At 43.5% G+C, this 20147-nt stretch overlaps 1 protein-coding gene across 1 annotated transcript in view; it reads right to left on the bottom strand.

The window, feature by feature from the left end:
- Positions 1 to 9395, bottom strand: part of LOC115090131 (retinol dehydrogenase 12-like) — a 36851-nt gene extending 27456 nt beyond the window's left edge. The window contains exon 1 of the mRNA XM_029598856.1: positions 9244 to 9395. Coding sequence (XP_029454716.1) covers positions 9244 to 9320 — 77 coding nt within the window. The 5' untranslated portion in view covers positions 9321 to 9395. The remainder of the gene's footprint in view (positions 1 to 9243) is intronic.
- Positions 9396 to 20147: the final 10752 nt, after the last annotated feature.

The following is a 20147-nucleotide window of genomic DNA, read 5'->3' as shown; positions in this document are numbered from 1 at the left end:
CAATGCAGCAAGGCGTTTTATGCTCATAAAATGAGCGTTCTAAAGCAGGAGTAATGCTTAGTGATCTCGCATGGAAATCCCATGCAAATAAGGGCATTAGGCAGTAGCACAGTGCATGAGCCCGGCTGGCATTTTCTTAGCGTCGGAAAATTAACTCTAGGGTCAGAGATTTATTTATTTATTTATTTTAGATTTTTCTATACCGGCGTTCGTTAGATACATCACATCAGTTTACATTATAACATAAAAGGTAGCAAACGTTGCTTTTACAGGGAACGTTAGAACTTAATACATAAAATAGTGGCTAAAGGATAAAAGTATATAGGAATGTACAATAGAAAACTTAAAAAGAACTTATATGATGAAGTTATGTTTCTAGTGCTACTGCGCCGGCTCTTAAAACCAGTGTAATAAAAAAAAGGTCACATGCTTTGTGGATAACTAGCAACTTATCTGAGTAAGTGGTAGCAGCCAACGCCACTTAGCTGGATAAGTACTTACCGGGCTAAGCAGCAGTGAACCACGACAGAGGGCTGGATAAATGCTGACTTATCCGGTTCTGTGGCAGGGGTGAACTTCGTCACATAGCTGAACAAGCATGGACTTATTCAGCTAAGTGGTGGTGGCTGCCGCCGTATGACCTACTTGTCAGAGAAAATGTGCATTCACCTGTGTCGACCACTCGTTTTACACGCAGCCCGCTCTCTTTTTTTTTTTAAACTCCCGATGCATTAGCCTACTGCATTGGGAGTTGAAAATATATACATTAGCCTTTGCGTTAGGAAATTGTGCACTGAATTGCAGCGCACAGTTTTAACGCTCAGGTTTCTGCACTGGCCCGTCAATGAACTTCTTGTGCGCATAACCCAGGTGCGTTTCCTATTTATTTTCGTTATTAGATCAACTCATTCCCACCTTATCAATAAGGACAGGGCCAGCCTTTTTTTTTTTTTTTAGGAGGGGGGTGAGGGGAGGCAAAGGGGGAAGTTTGGGATTTTTCTCTCACTTGTTGCCCCCTTAAGCCACTGAGTCACTTAAGCTAAACCCTCTTGCTCACCCATCTAGTGATACCATTTTACTTCCCTCCATTTTACTGGCTTTAGCCAGTCCCCTGCATGGAACAGGACACTATCTAGTGGCTGGTTGATTTATCACATGTCTGGCAAACTGAACAACTAAGACTGGAACTGCATAAAAATGTTTAAGTTGAAAATAATTACTGATGCAACAAGGTCCCTGAAGGGAGTAAGAACATAAGAACTTGCCATGCTGGGTCAGACCAAAGGTCCATCAAGCCCAGCATCCTGTTTCCAACAGAGGCCAAACCAGGCCACAAGAACCTGGCAAGTACCCAAACACCAAGAAGATCCCATGCTACTGATGCAATTAATAGCAGTGGCTATTCCCTAAGTAAATTTGATTAATAGTCGTTCATGGACTTCTCCTCCAAGAACTTATCCAAACCTTTTTTGAACCCAGCTACACTAACCACATCCTCTGGCAACAAATTCCAGAGTTTAATTGTGCATTGAGTGAAAAAGAATTTTCTCCGATTAGTCTTAAATGTGCTACTTGCTAACTTCATGGAATGCCCCCTAGACCAGTGGTTCTCAACCAGTGTGTCGCCACACTTCCCGGTCCCCCGCTGACCCAGCTGCTCCCCGGTCCTCCTCCACCCGGGTTTAAAATGCTGTCAGCCCGGGCGGAATGCGGCAGGACAGTTGGAGTCAGCGGCACCGGCATTGGCATGGTCTCTTCTTCCCGCCAATCCCCCTCCCCCCCCCGTGGCCCAGAAGAGGAAGTGGTGAGCATCGGGTGCCTGCGCGGGAAGAAGAGACCATGCTCATATGGTCAGCGTCGGCCCGAAGGAATGAGCAGTGCGGCTCAGAGAAAAATGAAGAAGAACGTCAACCCCCATGGCTGATGAGACTCCTCCTCCACGAGGGCTGAAAATGAAGGAGGTTAGGGTTGGGAGAAGGCTGCTGCTAGTTCCCGGGGGTGGGGGGGGGGGTGGGGGAGAGAGAGAGTGAATGAGTGAGCAAGCATATGTGTTTGAGATCCTGTGTGTGTGTGAGAGATTGCATGTATGTGAGTGATTGAGAGCCTGTATATGTGAAAGAGAGTATGTCTGTGATTGAGAGCCTGCCTGTGAGAGAGAGAGCATGAATGTAAGTTACAATTGGGAACCTGTATGTGTAAGTTTGTGATTGAAAACCTGTTTGTGTGAAAGAGTATGTGTGTATGATTGAGATCCTTTGTGTGGGAGAGAGATCATGTGTATGTATGAGTAAGAGCGTGTGTGTGTGTGTGTGTGTGTGTGTGTGTGATTGAGAGCTGGTTTAGGTGAGGGAGCATGTGAGTATGTGATTGAGAGCCTGTGTGTAAATGAGAGAGCGCATGTTTGTAAGCACGTGAATGAGAGTGTGTGTGAGAGAAAAAGACAGCATATATGTGTGTGATTGAAAGCCTGTGTGTAAGCGTGAAAAGATAGACAGCATGTGTGTAAATGTGTAATTAAGAGCCTATATAAGTGAGAGAGAAAAAGCATGTGTATATGTGAGTGACTGAGAGCATGTGTGTATAGGTGTGTAATTGAGAGCCAGTGTGAGAGAGCGCGCTGGTATGTGACAGAGAGAAGAGAAAGTTACAAGCAAACCACCCCTCATCCTAATTCAAAACAATCTCAGGAGACCTGGATATCAAACGTTCCCAGGTATGCAGAGCAAAAACATTTTTGTATGCTTATTTTTCATTACTGGGTCTTTGTGTCTGCTATTTTGAAATATTTTATTGGTATCTAGAAATTTTTATGTGAGTTTTTAATTATTGGATATTCCACTCATCAGCTGTTTCGAAATAATCTGTTATTTTTGTTAATATGGTTTTACTGCTACTGATTTTATATTTCTTGATTTGTTTTATAAGGATGGGTGATGTTTCTTTTTTCCTTTATTACACTGCATACAGATACTCTGGCTTGTTGCAGTTTCCAATTCAGTTTTTGTCTGCATGCTTCTAGTTATGCGTTTTGGTCTCTTTATTCTTTGTTAGGTGAGGGTCAGCACATGTGATTCAGGTGAGGTTTTCTGCTGGCGTGTTGTTTCTGTGTAGGGCTCTATAGCAGCCTGACTTGGTCCGTTTTCCTAATAGGAGATGTATTGGTGTCTTAAGGCCTGGTGTAATATTTTCAGTGTTGCCTTTTCTTAGGTAAGGTGGTTACTGTTTAAGTTCTGGAAATTGGTGCTGTTTTGGTGTGGGATGTTTACTATTTATGCAATTTCTGTTCAGACAGAATATGTATCTTTTCCTTGTGTCATTTTAAACAATAAAAATAATTACCGGACCATTACTTTTTATTTCCACTGTGAATTGTAATGAGCAGTGTGTCACACATGTGAGCGTGGCCTGTCAGGTGTGTCACGATGGGATAGACCTTCTATTATTCGAAAGTGTAAATAACCGATTCACATCTACTTATTCAAGACCTCTCATGATCATAAAGACCTCTTTCATATCCCCCCTCAGCCGTCTCTTCTCCAAGCTGAACAGCCCTAACCTCTTCAGCCTTTCCTCATAGGGGAGCTGTTCCATCCCCTTTATTTATTTATTTTATTTATTTATTTATTTATTTTATATACCGACATTTGATCTCAATTGAGATATCACACTGGTTTACATTCAGGTACTGTAGGTATTTCTCTATCCCCAGAGGGCTTACAATCTAAGTTTTTGTACCTGAGGCAATGGAGGGTAAAGTGACTTGCCCAAGGTCACAAGGAGCGACAGCAGGACTTGAACCCTGGTCTCCTGGTTCATAGTCCACTGCTCTAACCACTAGGCTATTCCTCCTCCCTTTATCATTTTGGTTGCCCTTCTCTATACCTTCTCCATTGCAACTATATCTTTTTTGAAATGCGCCGACCAGAATTGTACACAGTATTCAAGGTGCAGTCTTACCATGGAGCGATATAGAAGCATTATGACATTTTATTAACCATTCCCTTCCTAATAATTCCTAACATTCTGTTTGGTTTTTTGACTGCTGCAGCACACTGAGCCGACGATTTTAAAGTATTATCCACTATGATGCCTAGATCTTTTTCCTGGGTGGTAGCTCCTAATATGGAACCTAACATCATGTAACTACAGCAAGGGTTATTTTTCCCTATATACAGCACCTTGCACTTGTCCACATTAAAATTCATCTGCCATTTGGATGCCCAATCATCCAGTCTTGCAAGGTCCTCCTGTAATGTATCACAATCCGCTTGTGGTTTAACTACTCTGAATAATTTTGTATCATCCGCAAATTTGATAACCTCACTCCTCGTATTCCTTTCCCGATCTTTTTTAAATATATTAAAAAGCACCAGTCCAAGTACAGATCCCTGAGGCACGCCACTGTTTACCCTTTTCCACTGAGAAAATTGACCATTTCATCCTACTCTCTGTTTCCTGTCTTTTAACCAGTTTGTAATCCACGAAAGGACATCGCCTCCTATCCCATGATTTTTAGTTTTCTTAGAAGCCTCTCATGAGGGACTTTGTCAAACGCCTTCTAAAAATCCAAATACACTACATCTACCGGTTCACCTTTATCAACATGTTTATTAACCCCTCAAGAGCTGCTTAGCAAACTAATGACTTTAAATCCATGGCCTCAATTCTGCAAAATTCCCAAGTCACAGCTGGAGATATTTCGGATGCAGCATTCTGCATCAACCTGCAAACGGAGCTATTCAGGACAGCTGGCTGAGGAGCGAGAAAATGTTTGCCTGCATCCTATGAAAGAAGATTTCTGTGCCTTGTCTTGTATATAATTTTGCTGAAGAAAGGCCAAAATGGTTGCAGTCTGAAGAATCCCATAGTGCCCAGCAAACTACAGAACTGCATAACGGAGTAACAGTCAGACGATCCCCAAGGCCAATGATGTGACCTTAAAGGTACTTAACCTCTCTTTGGGAAGGGAAACTACCTTGCACCTGGACACTGAGTTACCCCCCAACAGATTTCAGTGAGTCAGATCCCAGTTCATGCACTAACTGGAACACCAGTTTAAGGATTTTCTTCTGATCTTAAGTTTGAGAAAGATAAGATTTTCCCTAACTTCTTTCTCTCCCAGACTCCTACTCCCACCTCTGGAGCCGCAATGCTCCTAAAGTGCATCTATAGATTATTTTGGATCTCAGATGATGCTGTGTGTTAATTCTTAAGTTTTATTATGTATATTAGGTTTGAATAAGTATTGTTTTTATCATTTACAAACTGCTTTGATGTGCATAACAAGAGAGGGTTATTCAAGTTAAACTCAACTTGAAAACAAAGGGCCCCAAGTATGAATGTGTTTTACCAATTTTGTGTCTATGGTAAAAATATTCAGGTAATTCAGTGAGCAGTTAAACAAAGGGCTATAAGTTTTCCAGGAAAAGTGGGCAAAAAAAAAAAAGTCTGCAAATCAGTTTGCACAATTTAGAGGTAGGGAATCTCCCACAGCAAATCCAGCGGCAAGGCATGCTTGCCCAAAAGTTTGCTTGCCGACTTGTGTGAAATCTTTTCACTCAACAGCAGGTGCAGGGAATTAAATCCTTGGCAGAATGATATTTTTCTTGCAGTTACTGGGGGACAGGGAGTGATCATTTGGTGCTATTTTGAGACTGTGAAGCAAAGGAACTGGTCAGCTTTTTGCTCCAAACAGAACTGGCCCAAAGCCTTACCTGCAATTTTTGCACGATGATTTTAACATTTTGGAACTCGCCCCCCCCCCATTACAAATCTAAATGAGTCAGGCCACTGCGGTGCTTAACCTCATCAGAATGACAGGCAGCCATCAAACAGAAAGCAGGAATTTACAGCATAAAGGGACTCTAGATAAGGACCATTTTACAAACAAAGCACAGGACTACCTAGGACAAGATTGGGACAACTAAAATGGAAAACTAAAAAAGCAAAATGTACCCCAAATTACATCAAGAGGAAGCAACAAAGTCAAGCAACAGAGAAACGGGACAGCAGAAAGATACCAGATAGCCAATCCAGTCTGCCCATCTGCGCAACTAATTTAGCTGTACAATTCCCATCACTCCTCAGAGATTCCCTGTGTTTATCCCATGCTTTCTTGAATTCAGATACTGGTTTTGTCTCTGCCACCTCCACTGGGGGCTGTTCCATGCATCCACCACCCTCTGTGTAAAGAAATATTTCTTAAGACTACTCCCAAATCTACCCCCCTATTGCCCTCATTCCATGACTCCTCATTCCAGAGACTCACCTCCTGTGCATGGAAACCTTTGAGATATTTAAATGTCTCTATCATATCTCCCCTACCTTGCTTTTCCTCCAGGGTGTATACACGTTTAGATTTTTGTCCCCATAAGCTTTAGAGTGTAGCCATCAATGTTCCTTCTCATTTTTGTAAGGCTATGTGTACAAAAATTTTCTTTTGTGCAACTGTTTTATAAACAGAGTTCAAAATGTGTGCACTATGAGCCAGTATAATGCAAATATTGGGATTTCTTGTGCGCGCGATATTTTGCCATTTGGACCGGGCTCACAACCTGTGTACTCGCATACATACCCCCTTAAAGGGGACAGAGATAGCCACCCTCTGAACAGACTCCAACTGGTTTATATCCTTTTAAAAGGTACGGTCTCCAGAATTGTACATGTTGCCCCTGCATGAGGTCTTACCAGGGACCTAATGCAGGGGCATTATCAACTCCCTTTTCCTGTTGACCATTCCTCTCCAGCCAAGCATCTTCCTGGTTTGGTCAAAGTCATCAGCTACAGTCAACCCCCACTCTTCTGTTATGCTTGGAAGAACTGTACCTCTCAGTTGGGTTTTTGCAGCCCCTAAATGCATAACTCTGCATTTTTTAGCATTAAATCTTAGCTGTCAAACCTAAACCATTTCTCAAGCTTTGCTAAATCCATCCTCGTTTTCCACACTTTCCTGGCTGTCTACTCTACTGCAGATTTTTGGTATCAGCAAAAAGATAAATCTTTCCCACAATCTTTCTGCAATGTCATTTATGAAAATATTGAAAGAGACCTGTCCAAGATCCCGATCCCTTTGGGTATTCATTTATTCCCAGGGCATATGGAAACCTGGCAGATCCTTGGTCTGGTGTATCAGGAGGATGGATGGGTGGGTGGATTGGTTGGAGCGGTGAGCGAAGAGAATAAAGTCAAGCAATGAGAAACTGATTCAGGTTCACGCATAGTCTCCAGTGCTGGAACCTCAGCTTACAGTCTGCTTGAAGATTAACAATCTATGCCAATTTAACTTGGACACCACAAGCTGCTGCCTAGTTTGTTTCGAGGCAATCACGCTGTCTGCAAACATCCAAATTCTTGGTCCTCTTACAATCTTCCGGATGCTGAATAATCCAAAACTGGCTACATGCTGCCAGCTGCCTGAAGGGCTATATCAAAGTTTTCTGCATCAGCACTATGCTAACTGAATTAATGTATCAGTTCATCCTTGGTACCAGTGCCTAAAAGAAGGCTGAATAACGGCCACAGGTGAAGTAACTGATCTCTAGACGTTTTATTCAAGAATTACAAAGAGAGGTACAAAAAGCCAGCGTACCAGAATCTGCCATGAAACCAGATCCTGGGCCACAATCTCATGCATTTAATTCTGAGGAACAACACAAGACTGTATAATCGGAAGACACTGGAATAGTCATAAGCACTACTGCCTGCAAAGGCAGGCCAAGGTTTTCAGACTTTGCTCTCGGAGAAGTGAATTAAAACAGCTCCACAGGGCAAGATTGCATCACAGCAACAAGTGTTACCCATTGGCTGATGTTATTCCTGAAAAACAATCGGTCATATCACATTGTAAAACTGGGTCACTCCTCCCTGTTAAGTAATCCACCCCATCTATACTTGTAGCAAAATCCTTCCAGTGAAAGTTTTTGAACTCTTCCACAGGCGATGCCTTTAACAAATTACAATTTAGCATTCTGGTATATAGTAATAACACAGTTGTTCCAACAAGCCTTTGAGTTATGAACTAAGGGTAGGCTTTAGGATCTATTTAACATTTTTAGATAGATGTACATTGTTCTTTATTGATTTTAAAGTTATATTCACTATTATTGATATTTATTTTATTGCCATAAGATTTTTAAAATTGATTTTGTATTTTATTTGCTGTCCACCACTTTGAGCATTTTATGGAAACTGAGGTTCATAAAGTCTTAAGAATTTTTTTATTATTTAAATTAGGCTTACATACTACTGAAAAAAAATAGAGAATAGGCTATTCCTTGTTAAATAAGATAATTTCTTAACTTTCTCTCCATTTTAAAAGTTCAGCTACAATGGACATGTTCTTAAACTCTTTTCTTGTTCTTGGGGTATTGACAGGAGGGTACTATAGATTACAAATCCACCCTTGGACTCCAATGAAGCCTTTAAACAAGTAGGCATAGATAAGGTAAAGCAAGGACAACTTTGTTTAGTGCTAAGCTTTCTCATCTATTAGATTTTCTTTCATTTGTTCAAATTTTATAAATCAAAATTGAAAAGACACTGTATTTCACAAATCCTGTACACGTTAACACATCAGTGCATTAAGTGGATCTTTTTCTGTTGTCGGGAGGATGAAAGCTTACCTTAGCTACAATTAGTTACAGCTTGTTTCCACAGGCTTTTAGAAACATTAGGAATAAAGGTCAAACAAATCAGTACTCCATTAGCCACCTTCCTTTTGCCAGTGCCTCAGTGGATAACCCTTACCATAAAGTTTAAAGTTCAAAAAGAGAATCAGGCAATAGAATAGCTGGAGACTAGAAATACTGGATCAATTTCTTTAGAAAGGAAATATATAAAATGTTCAAGATTTCACACTATAACAATAAGACAAGAAAACGTAGGAAGCAGTAACAGGAAAGGGTTAAAATAAAGACCACACCCCTTAATAGTGGTGGCTCCAAGGGGGCGCTCCTCTGTCCTCCGATTACTAAGGGCACTACGCTTGCCAATTAGGATAAAGAATCACTTGAGGGCAAACTCCAGACATCTCATCTTTCGCAAAAGAACTTTCTCCCGTGACGTCCCAAAGCGTCGATTAATCCGTATGAACATCTAATCGCCGCTCCCCAGCCTCTGCTCTGACCCAGGATTAGTCCCAGACTCCCAGCTGCTACCCGACCCCCGCACAGAACTTGCAGCTTCCGTTAAGAGACCCTGGGCTGAAGATAAAAGGCGCCGCCCGCAAGATTATCGAACACCGACCTGATATAAGGCGCAGCAAAATAAAGCAAGAGCGCCGGGAGCAACCCGTAGAGCAGCAGAACTCCACTCCCCTCCATCCTCCTGGCAGCTCTCAGCTCCACTAAGCCCAGCCGGCCTGGGACACGCAGGCAAAAGGCAGCGGCGTGCCTCCGGGCATCCTGGGAGTTGTAGTCCGGTCGGTAATGAGGGCGGGGGACCGCTGGGAGAAGCCCCAGAGCGCTAGAAAAATCGTTTACTCACGTTACTTTCTTTTTAGTAGTCTGACGCTGGATCCTTGGTACTGCAGTGAAATTAATGAAATCGCCCTTCTGGTGGGCATGGAGGAAGACTGCGGTTGACTCTCAAGACAGTGAGAGTAGTGCAGTAGCAGTGTAGTGATGGGGAGGACTGAAGACAGCAAGCAGTAGTGCCGGCTGGCCTGGACTTACTTGTGCACAGGGGCCTGCTACTCTTTCTTTTAATGAGTACAATCAACCCTGTACTTTGATTCTTACTCATATTTCTACAGGCGTTACAACCTGACAGATGGTTCTCACATATGTGACATACTGCTCATTACAATCTAGGGTGGAAATAATAAAAAAAAAGGCCAGGTATTACTTTTATTGTTAAGAATGACACAGGAGAAAAATAAGAGTACTCTTTCTAACTATAAATTATATACATAGTAGACCTCCCATACTAGAACAGTACCAACTTCCAACACTCCAGCAGGAACCACCTTACCTAAGAAAAGGCAACACTGAAAATATTACACCAGGCTTTAAACTCCAATATTTCTATTAGGAAAATGGAACAAGCCAGATTTTAAAAGCACACGCATGTTATAAAATAGGGTGTACATGTGTGGGGCTGACGTTGCTCCTCATTTTGCTTCAGGCTCACGCTGCTCTTTTTCGGGCCGGTGCTGCTGCTCTTCTTTGGGCCAACTCTGCAGAGACTTTATCTAATAGGGTCACGGCCGCTGCACTTCACGTCCTCTTCCGGGAAAAAGAGACCATACTGGTGCTACTGACTCCAGCTCTCCTGCTGCATTCACCCGGGCAGAGGAAGAGTTCCATTTTGCTGGAGCAAAACAGCTGGGCCAGTGGGGGACTGGGAAGTGTGGTGACATACTTGTGTGTGCTTGGCGGCACACTGGTGTGTCGTCACACACCAGTGTGACGACACACCATTGACAAACCCATTGACAAACCCATTGACAGCCGACGCTCCTTTAACCGTGGGCCCTAATGTTGCAGTCTGGGAAGCTGCAGTTCGAGAGTGGACCCTTGAGCCGAACCACCCTGGGTAGAGTAGCTTGGGAGGCGGAGCCACAGGCACAGATCTTCACCCGGGAACCAGGAACCCCCCAGGAGGAGCCCGTAGGGTCCTGGAGCCTTGGGACTTAGGAGACACACGTATGGATCTTCACCCGGGAACTGGGAACCCCCCAGGAGGAGCCCGTAGGGTCCCAGAACCTTGGGACTTGAGAGTGCAGATAAGCTCTTCACCCGGGAACCGGAACCCCCCAGGAGGAGTCCGTAGTCCCAGTCCCTTGGGACTTATGCACAGTGTCAGTCTCTATAGAAAGGCCCGGGCAAGGAGTAGGCACAGAGTCCAGCAGCAAGGGCCAATAGGCCAGGGAGCACAGAGCAAGCGGGAGCAGGGTCAGAGTCAGTAACGTCTTGAATGGAACTTGCAGGGTGCAATATGGGAGCCAGCAGCGAGTAGGCCTGAGCCTGGCAGGAAGTAGAAGGTATCAAGGCCCAAGACAGTCTGGCCGTAGTTCCAGCCCAGACCTGCGTAGGACGCTGTCCAGAGGACAGGAGAGCAGCAGCTGCGCCTCGATGACAGCCCGCCGGCTACCGCCTCGATGAACTCGCTCCCGCCTCGAATGTGCGCCCGCCGGCTCCCACCAGTAAGTTAACTTTTTTTACACTTTTGTTTTTTACACTTTTGTTTTAATTTTCGCCTGCGCCTTGCTTCGGGAGAGGGGTGGAACCATCCACTTCCTGGTACCTGTCATTTCAAATGTCAGTTGAAATGACATTTGAAATGACAGGTACCAGCGCACCCAGGATACTGTATAGGCGCTGTATTAAGCGCCTATACAGTAAAATGGGTTGCACGGGCCTAACCCTTCGCCTAACGCTTCGCAGACGCGGCTTGCATTTGCAAGCAATTTAAATAGAGTATCGAGCGGTATGTGAGCAGGACTGTGCGTGCGGGGAACGAGGGTGCGTCCGGTACTGCCGCACTCTTTCTAACGCGGCCTTGCTGTATCGACCTGAGCAAGTAAGCAGTACACATTCCTTTACTTAAATCAACACCAGTTGCCCTGGGTCTTTTACCTGACCTCTCAATCCTGTTTCTAATATTGTCCCAAGCATACTTAAGGTCCATAGCGTCACTAGAATTATTTTGTTGCATTCGTTTCTTTAGCAAAACAGAAGAGTGGTATAGCCCAGTGTTTCCCATCCCTCTCCCAGTTGTTTTCAGGATATCCATAATGAATTTGCATGAAATAGATTTGCATACATTAGAAACCCAGGGTATGCAAATCTACCTCTTACATATTCATTGTGGAAATCCTGAAAACCTGACTGGCTAGCTGTGCCTCCAGGAGAGGGTTGGGAAACACTGGTATAGTTTTAGGAACCCCTTTGGTGGGTGTAGACATGGGATATGCATTGCCAACTGAGAGTTCAAGGGGATTTCTTGCGGTAGTGACAGAAAGAAGAAAAAGAAGAGAGAGAGACAGGAGCAACAGGGAGGGACTTGTCCAGCTGTTTGGAGAGAAGGAAGAGAGGAATTGCAATTGGTGCAAGGAAGGAGTTTCATACCAGTCCAGAACCAATGAAGGCCAAGGTTAATTGACAATTGGCACTAACTGCTCACAAGCTTCAAACTTGTTTTAAGAAACCCCTTTTTGAGTCTCTTCTTTGCTCTGTAGTGTCTGCGCTAAGTTCACCCCGTCTCCTTTTCTTCCCTGTAGGCTGCCTGGATGGGAAGGACAGGAGCAGATCAGCCTGTTAAGTTTGAAACGAGGTGGTGGAACTCCTTCTGGGCCTTCCCTCACAATTAAAGCCCTGTAAATAGTTTGGTAATGGATTCACTGGAAAGAGCTATGCATTTCATCCAATTAATCATTTATTGCCAAGCAATCTTTTTTTGTTTGAAATGTTTATTAAAGTAGTAAAAAAAAAAAAAATCTTTCACACAATTCACAATACAGCTTACTACTTGTGCGCGATACAGTAAAGTAATTTATTTAAATTAGGGCCGGCGGTAAAAAGAGGTGCTAGTGACACTAGCACGTCCCTAGCGCCTCTTTTTGGACAGGAGTGGCGGCTGTCAACGGGTTTAACAGCTGACGCTCAATTTTGCCAGCATTGGTTCTCGAGCACGCTGGCTGTCGGGGCGAAAACCGGACGCTCAATTTTGCCGGCGTCCAGTTTCCAAGCCCGTGGCGGTCAGCGGGCTCGAGAACCAACGCCGGCAAAATTGAGCATCGGCTGTCAAACCTGCTGACAGCCGCCACTCCAGGCTAAAAGGAGGCGCTATGGATGCGCTAGTGTCCCTAGTGCCTCCTTTTGCTCGATTCTACCGCACCACCTCATTTGCATACTGTATCGCACGCATCGGCGAGTGGCTGGTGTGCACGCTGGGAGAGCAGGCGTTCATCCACTCTCCCGCGTACTTACTGAATCGGCCTGTAAGTGTGAAGGAATGAAACAGCCCCGATCACCAGTCTTTTTATTTCTCTTTTCAAAGTGAGAAAGTACAAAAATATCTAGATATATCACCCCAGACTCAGTTATTTCCACACAGCTGCTTTAAAGCCAAGGGAAAGTCTTCAGAACAGACATTATTCAAAGAAATCCCCTGCAAATCCTCTTAAAGTCAATATGAGCATGCAAGTTTCTCAGAACAGCTTCTACAATAGGGAGAAAGATACCAAAACGCTAAAACGACTGTCCACAGTCGCATGCCTGAATTTCAGGATCCTAGTCCCAGAGTGGCTCATTTCAGATCTGAGTCTAATATTGAACACAGTACAACGATCGCTAGCCCCTAATTGTTTCCTGTCTATGGAGTCAGTCACACTGTCGTCATTTGTCAATAGCACAACACTAATTTATTTATTCATTGATAGATATTTGATATTCCACCTTTTCCCAAAATTGTTCTCAAGGCAGATTACAGTAAATTTAAATGAACAGGTGCATTTGAACAGCTTACAGTCAAATTAGAGTAGTATTGGGATCCAGCATAGGAAGTCTGTTTTTGTATAGCAGGTTTTCAAGATATCCACAACAAGTATGCATGAGATAAATTTGCATATCATGGAGAGTCAGTATATGCAAATTTCTCATACATATTCGTTGTGGATATCCTGAAAACCCAACTGGCTGTGAGGGTCCCCAGGACAGGGTTGGGAAGCCCTGGTGTATAGTTTGGGGTCCCAGTTGTTTTTAACACTGTTTCCCAACCCTCTCCTGGAGGCACACCTAGGCTGTCAAGTTTTCGGCCTTTCCACAATGAATATGCATGCGGCAGATTTACAAACCCTGGGTCTCCAATGTATGCAAATCTATCTCATGCATATTCAATATGGATTTCATGAAAACCCGACTGGTTAGGTATGCCTCTAAAGGAGGGTTGCGAAACACTGTTCTCAGTAATTTCTATTCCTGCAATGGCTAATTCTGGTCCTCAAGAACAACAGACAGGCCTGGCTTTTAGAATATGCATAAGAGATTTGCATACACTGCCTACGTTTATGCTAATATATCTCATGCATATTCATTGTGGATAACCTGAAAACTGGGCCTGTTTATGGTTCAAGGACCAGATTTGGCAATTCCTGCCCTATTCTATGTGCACAACTACTGTGATGAATGATTTCTTCAAAACGCTTGGCATAGTTTCAGCAAACAGGAAGGGGCACCCTGTTTCCTGTCCTCAAATTTCTTCAAATTGCTGAAGACGTGATTTCTGCAAAAAGGAAACGTCTCTCTCTCAGTTCCATGTCCCCATGTCAGCTTCAATCACTCACTTCATAATTCAACAGGAAGTGACTCTCTCCACACTCACCAAACTGACTGAGGACCACATAAAGGAATTTTTGTGTGGTTCCATCTGCTGGGAAGTCTGCATAAAAATCTTATTTGCTGGGACAAATAAGTCTGCATAAGAGTGACATTTCATTCACAAGGAATCTTTATGTGGTTTCAATATACAGGCGTTAAATTTGTGTTATTTTGGTCACAAGTATGAACTGTTTCTTTCCACATCTCTCAAGATTTATGAAATATTCTCCTTGATATTTAAATATAACAAACATTTTAAAATTAATAAGTCATTAAAATGGAGCTGAATTATTACCATACAATTGAAATGTTTTGCCCTGTCAATTATTTATTAAGTCACTACGTGTTTGTGAAGTTTTATAGGTGTGTTTTGATATATTTTAGTTTATTTATATAGGACATGCTGCTTTTCCCAATTTATTTATACCCATAGCATGCTGTGTGCCATACATGATTTGCTTTAGGTAGCCAGTCAGGCAGAGGGCTGGAAAAGAAATTTGATTGTGGTCAACGTCAGCAATGAAACAGATCAAATAAAAGAACACAAGAAATGGCCAGTGTTGTAAAGGCAACTTTACAAGAAACTTTTATAAATCACAACATTGTTACAGATTATAGTTGCGATAAAATGACAACCACCACAAATTCCATAGCACTCTCCAACAAGATGAAGGAATATTCTGGGTCTACTTAGTGACCCCTGCGAACACAGAGCTGTTTTTTTCCATTCAATTGAGCACTGATCGTTTGAGCAATGCAGTGCTGACTGCAGCCAGAGTTACTGCACAGAAGCCTAAGCATGAGCTGTGAACTGTGTACAGGATCAGGACATGAAATTTTTTAATTTTAATCTAGAAATGTTTTTAAAGCTTTTGTCATTTGGCCCTTATAAATGGCATTTTGTCTAATTGTGTTCTTTTATGAAAAAAAAAAATAGCTTAGTTTATTATGACAGATCACGTGACATATGTATACTTATGGGTTGTGCTTCTCAACTGTGGCATGCTCTCTGTTAGAGAATACGTTACTTTTTAAGTGATGGATACCATAAACTTTCATGCATTCAAATATAAAATGCTTATTATTTTGGAAAATAGACATAATAGTAAGATCCAAAATTTCAAGAAATGTTGCTTTTTTTGAGAGGTGAGACACCCAGTTCTATTCTGAGTTTTGAAAGATTGCTTTAGTATCTGTGGCAGTGTTCATGGGAGCCAACGTTTGAAAATGATTGGGGGTGCTGAACTCAACACAAATTACAGTGCTCCCAGCAAAAAGAGAAAAAGCAAAACATAGTGGGTTATGTATTTAAATTTCCAGAGAGGAGCAGGTAATGTGGACATAGGGAAGACTCAAGTGGTCAAAACAAAAGCTAGGAAAAATTCAGATTCCTACCAGTCATTCTTCTCACCAACCCCAACTCATGTCCACCAGTCTCCTTCCTCCTGCTCCTCCCCCCCCCCAGCTCCTTCCCACCATAGTCTCTTCACCCATCCTCACAAGTCACCACCACTCTCTCTCAATCCCTCCCCCCTTTCCTCTTAGTCTCCTAATCTCTCCACATCTTTTTTCCTCCCCTCCTTTCTCTCTTTGCAGCTTAATTCTCCCGCTCCTGCATGGGCATACTTTGAATTTTATAACTGGGGGAAGAGGTTTAATTCTCCTCTTCCAGCTCCACTCCCCACATTCCCTTAGCCTGCTCTGCTCTCCATTTCCAATTGACCTGTTCTCCTGTGTTCCCCTCCCAGTTCCTTTTCCTATCCCTCCCTGTCTGCAGCTGGTTCCTACTCGCCTCTCCTTACTCAACTGCCCTCCTTTGCAGGCTTGGTTCACCCATCCCTTCACTGATTCCCACTTCTCATGAGCAAGTTAAGTTTCTTTTCAAAGACTGGCTCAGCACACCTCTCAATCTGCGATTCCTCCTCCTCACTTCCCTGATCTGCACCCCCTGAGATCAGGCACTTTTCCTTTTTAGGGAACTACCCTTGCCTCCCCATCCCCTACAGCACTTCTCTTGGCACTCACAGATTCCAGGCCAAAGCCAGTCGCAAGCCTGCAAAGTCCATATAAGGCCCTCCACCATCTGCATGTCCTGAGCCCCAGCAGCTCAGCATTCAGTATGAGGCCGAAGGTCAGCGCCACTTAGCTAGATAAGTTCTGACTTATTCGGCTAAGTGGTCATTGCTGAGATAGAAGAGGGAGCTGAGAGCCAAGCTGTGCTGTGAGAGGACCAGATCCAGTAAGAGGAACCCTGTTCCAGAGAGAGATTCACACTACTATTACTACTACTAAACATTTCTATTGTTCTATTCAATGTATGAGGTGCTGTATAAACAGCAATTCATAAGACATTCCCTGCTCTGTAGAGCTTACAATGTAATCAAGGCAAACATATAGGACAACAGACAATTGTTAAAATTAATTAACGAGGCTGAATGCAAAAGAACAGGCTTACTTACACTCCAGACCAGATCTAGAGGTGAGAGACCAGTATCAGGGAGAGGAAGAGCCTAGCTTGCTGGCAATGTGAGTCCAGTTAGAGTCTGAGAGCCGGTTACAAAGAGATTGTTTCTGTGAAAGCTAAGAGAGGACTTTAGAGCTGAATAAATCCAAGAAGAAAGACTCCTGAGATGCCTCTGTCTGACAGAGTAAAAGTGATTGTGAGCTGTAAGTTTCTCTTGCTTGCCACATTTAGATAAGAACACTGAATGTTTGTTTCTTTTCTTAACAGCCCTGCCCCTGTCCACCCAGATTATACGATCCAGACCCCGTTGGTTGCCGTCCACACCCAGATCCTCTCATCCACACTCCCCCTGCCGCTGAAGCAGAGAGCCATGCGTTGAAAGAGAAGTATCAGACTCTCTCCCTCGCCGAAGCAGAGAGCTACACTGGACATGCATTGAAGGTAAAGTATCGGCCCAGCTACACCTCGCTTCCCTGTGAATACAATTTTTTTTTTTTTTTAATTTTTCTTCCACATTACCTCTTGCCGTTGAAGCCCAGAGCCATGATGGAGTCTCATCAACCCTGTGCATGTACACTGAACAAGGGCATTATCTCCAAGTTGTAGCCCCATTTCCATGAGAGCCACATTAACTATCAACAAATATTGAATGAGCCTAATAATTGGCAATACCTATAGCCTATGACCTCACCGTTAATTTTACATACTCTTACCCACCCCTGTTTTTTTGGGTTTTTTTTTTGTTTGTTTGTTTTTTGGAGATGGCAGCCCTCCATCCTTCCGCTCCGTGAAGGTGGAACACCAACCACTGGCATCCCGCTCCGTGAATGCCTCTGTGGCTACTGCCGCTCCTTGCAGTGTTTTGCTGCCTCCTCTTTATACACGTCCTCTAGACTTGATGGATCCATAGTGTTTATCCCATGCCCCTTTGAAGTCCTTCACAGTTTTGGACTTCACCACTTCCTCCGGAAGGGCATTCCAGGCATCCACCACTCTCTCTGTGAAGAAATACTTCCTGACATTGGTTCTTAGTCTTCATCCCTGGAGCCTCAGCTCGTGACCTCTGGTTCTGCTGATTTTTTTCTGACGGAAAAGGTTTGTCGTTGTCTTTGGATCGTTAAAGTTTTTCAAGTATCTGAAAGTCTGAATCATATCACCCCTGCTCCTCCTTTCCTCCAGGGTATGCATATTTAGATTCTTCAATCTCTCCTCGTATGACATCTGATGAAGACCCTCCACCTTTCTGGTCGTCCTTCTCTGTACCGCTTCAATCTTGTCTCTGTCTCTTTGTAGATACGGTCTCCAGAACTGAACACAGTACTCCAGGTGAGGCCTCACCAAGGACCTGCACATGGGGGATAATCACTTCCCTTTTCTTACTCGATATTCCTCTCTCTATGCAGCCCAGCATTCTTCTGGCTTTTGCTATTGCCTTGTCGCATTGTTTCGCAGACTTCATATCATTAGACACTATAACCCCAAGGTCTCTCTCCTGCTCCGTGCACATCAGACTTCCCCCCCCCCCCCATCGAATACAGTTCATTCGGATTTCCACTCCCCATATGCATGACTTTGCACTTCTTGGCATTGAATCTCAGCTGCCATATCTTCGACCACTCTTCCAGTTTCCTTAAATCCCGTCTCATTCTCTCCACTCCTTCCGGCGTGTCCACTCTGTTGCAGATCTTAGTGTCGTCCGCAAAAAGACAAATCTTACCTTCTATCCTGTCTGCAATGTCGCTCACAAAGATGTTGAACAGGACCGGTCCCAACACCGATCCTTGCAGTACACCACTTAAAACCATTCTCTCTTCAGAGACAGTTCCATTTACCATCACACATTGTCTTCTGTCCATCAGCCAGTTTGCAATTCAGGTTACCAATTCAGCACTCACTCCTAAGCTTCTCGTTTTATTCACCAGTCTCCTGTGCGGAACCGTATCAAAAGCTTTGCTGAAATCTAGGTAGATGACATCGAGCGCTCTTCCTTGATCCAATTCCTTGGTTACCCAGTCAAAAAAGTCAATCAGATTTGTCTGACAGGATCTTCCCCTGGTGAATCCATGCTGCCTCTGGTCCAGTAATTCTCTGGACTGTAGATAGTTCACTATTCTCTCTTTCAACAGTGACTCCATTACTTTTCCCACCACCGAAGTGAGGCTAACCGGTCTGTAGTTACCAGCCTCCTCTCTGTTCCCACTCTTGTGAAGCGGGACCACCACCGCTCTTCTCCAATCACTCGGCACCACTCCCGTTTCTAGGGATCTATTGAACAGGTCACACAGCGGACCTGCCAGCACATCTCTGAGCTCCCTCAGTATCCTTGGATGAATCCCATCAGGTCCCATGGCTTTGTCCACTTTCAGATTCTTTAGCTCTTCCCATACATTTTCTACTGTAAAAGGATCTTCATCTATTCCACTTCCCTCCAGTTTCTTGTTGTGTAGAGATGGTCCTTCTCCAGGGTCTTCTTTAGTGAACTCAGAACTGAAGTATTCATTTAATATTTCTGCCATTTCTTCATCTCTCTCCACACATTGATCATTTCCACCTTTCAATTTCACTATACCACTTTGAACTTTTCTCTTTTCACTGATGTATCTGAAAAATGTTTTGTCACCATTCTTTATCTCCTTGGCAATCCTCTCTTCCGCTTGACTTTTTGCCGACTTTATTATACTTGCACAAAGTTAAGTAAAGGAAACTCTTTTTGAAATAGAGAGTAGTTAGGGTTTTTATTTCTCCATTTTGAGTTGTGTTAAATCAGGGAGACAGGAACCTTTGTGAGTCAAAAGGCCTGAGAAGAGTTACAACATGGGATGTGGGAACCACGTCTGTGTTTAGAGGAAGCAGAATCATCTGAACTGCAGCTCTTTGTCAGAAGGATCACAACAAATTGTGAGCTCACTATTTGCATCCACATATACATTGGGGGATCCAATTTACCCTATTTTGTTGGGCTATTGAATTCTGGATCTCTGGTAGTATGGGTAGCTTAACACTGCCAAAGGTAGTCCAGATATTTCTGGGAGGACACAGAGAAATCTCTAAGACAAGTCAGACATTTGAAAAGTGTTCTGGGATTAAAGGTTTCACCACAACATTGAATTGGTGCAGAGTGGACATAGCTTGTTGGCCTGAAAGGTATTTGGATAAGTTTCTTTACCCATCTGAGAAATGTTTCTTGTGCTATTTCAATAAGAGGAGTACATAAAAGATTGACACTGGTGCCACTCAACTCACTGATATTACAACTCTCTTGTATTACGTGGCATTATGCAGCTTTCTGTACATCCTAGTTCTTACAGCGAGGGGATTCTTGAAGGATAGGTAACAATGGGGGTTTATATGTGACTGGTATGTGA

Source organism: Rhinatrema bivittatum, chromosome 4 (genome assembly GCF_901001135.1).
Source record: "Rhinatrema bivittatum chromosome 4, aRhiBiv1.1, whole genome shotgun sequence".
NCBI lineage: Eukaryota > Metazoa > Chordata > Amphibia > Gymnophiona > Rhinatrematidae > Rhinatrema > Rhinatrema bivittatum.
Note: the sequence above shows the minus strand (reverse complement) of the source record. Positions and strands in the feature narration are given on the sequence as shown.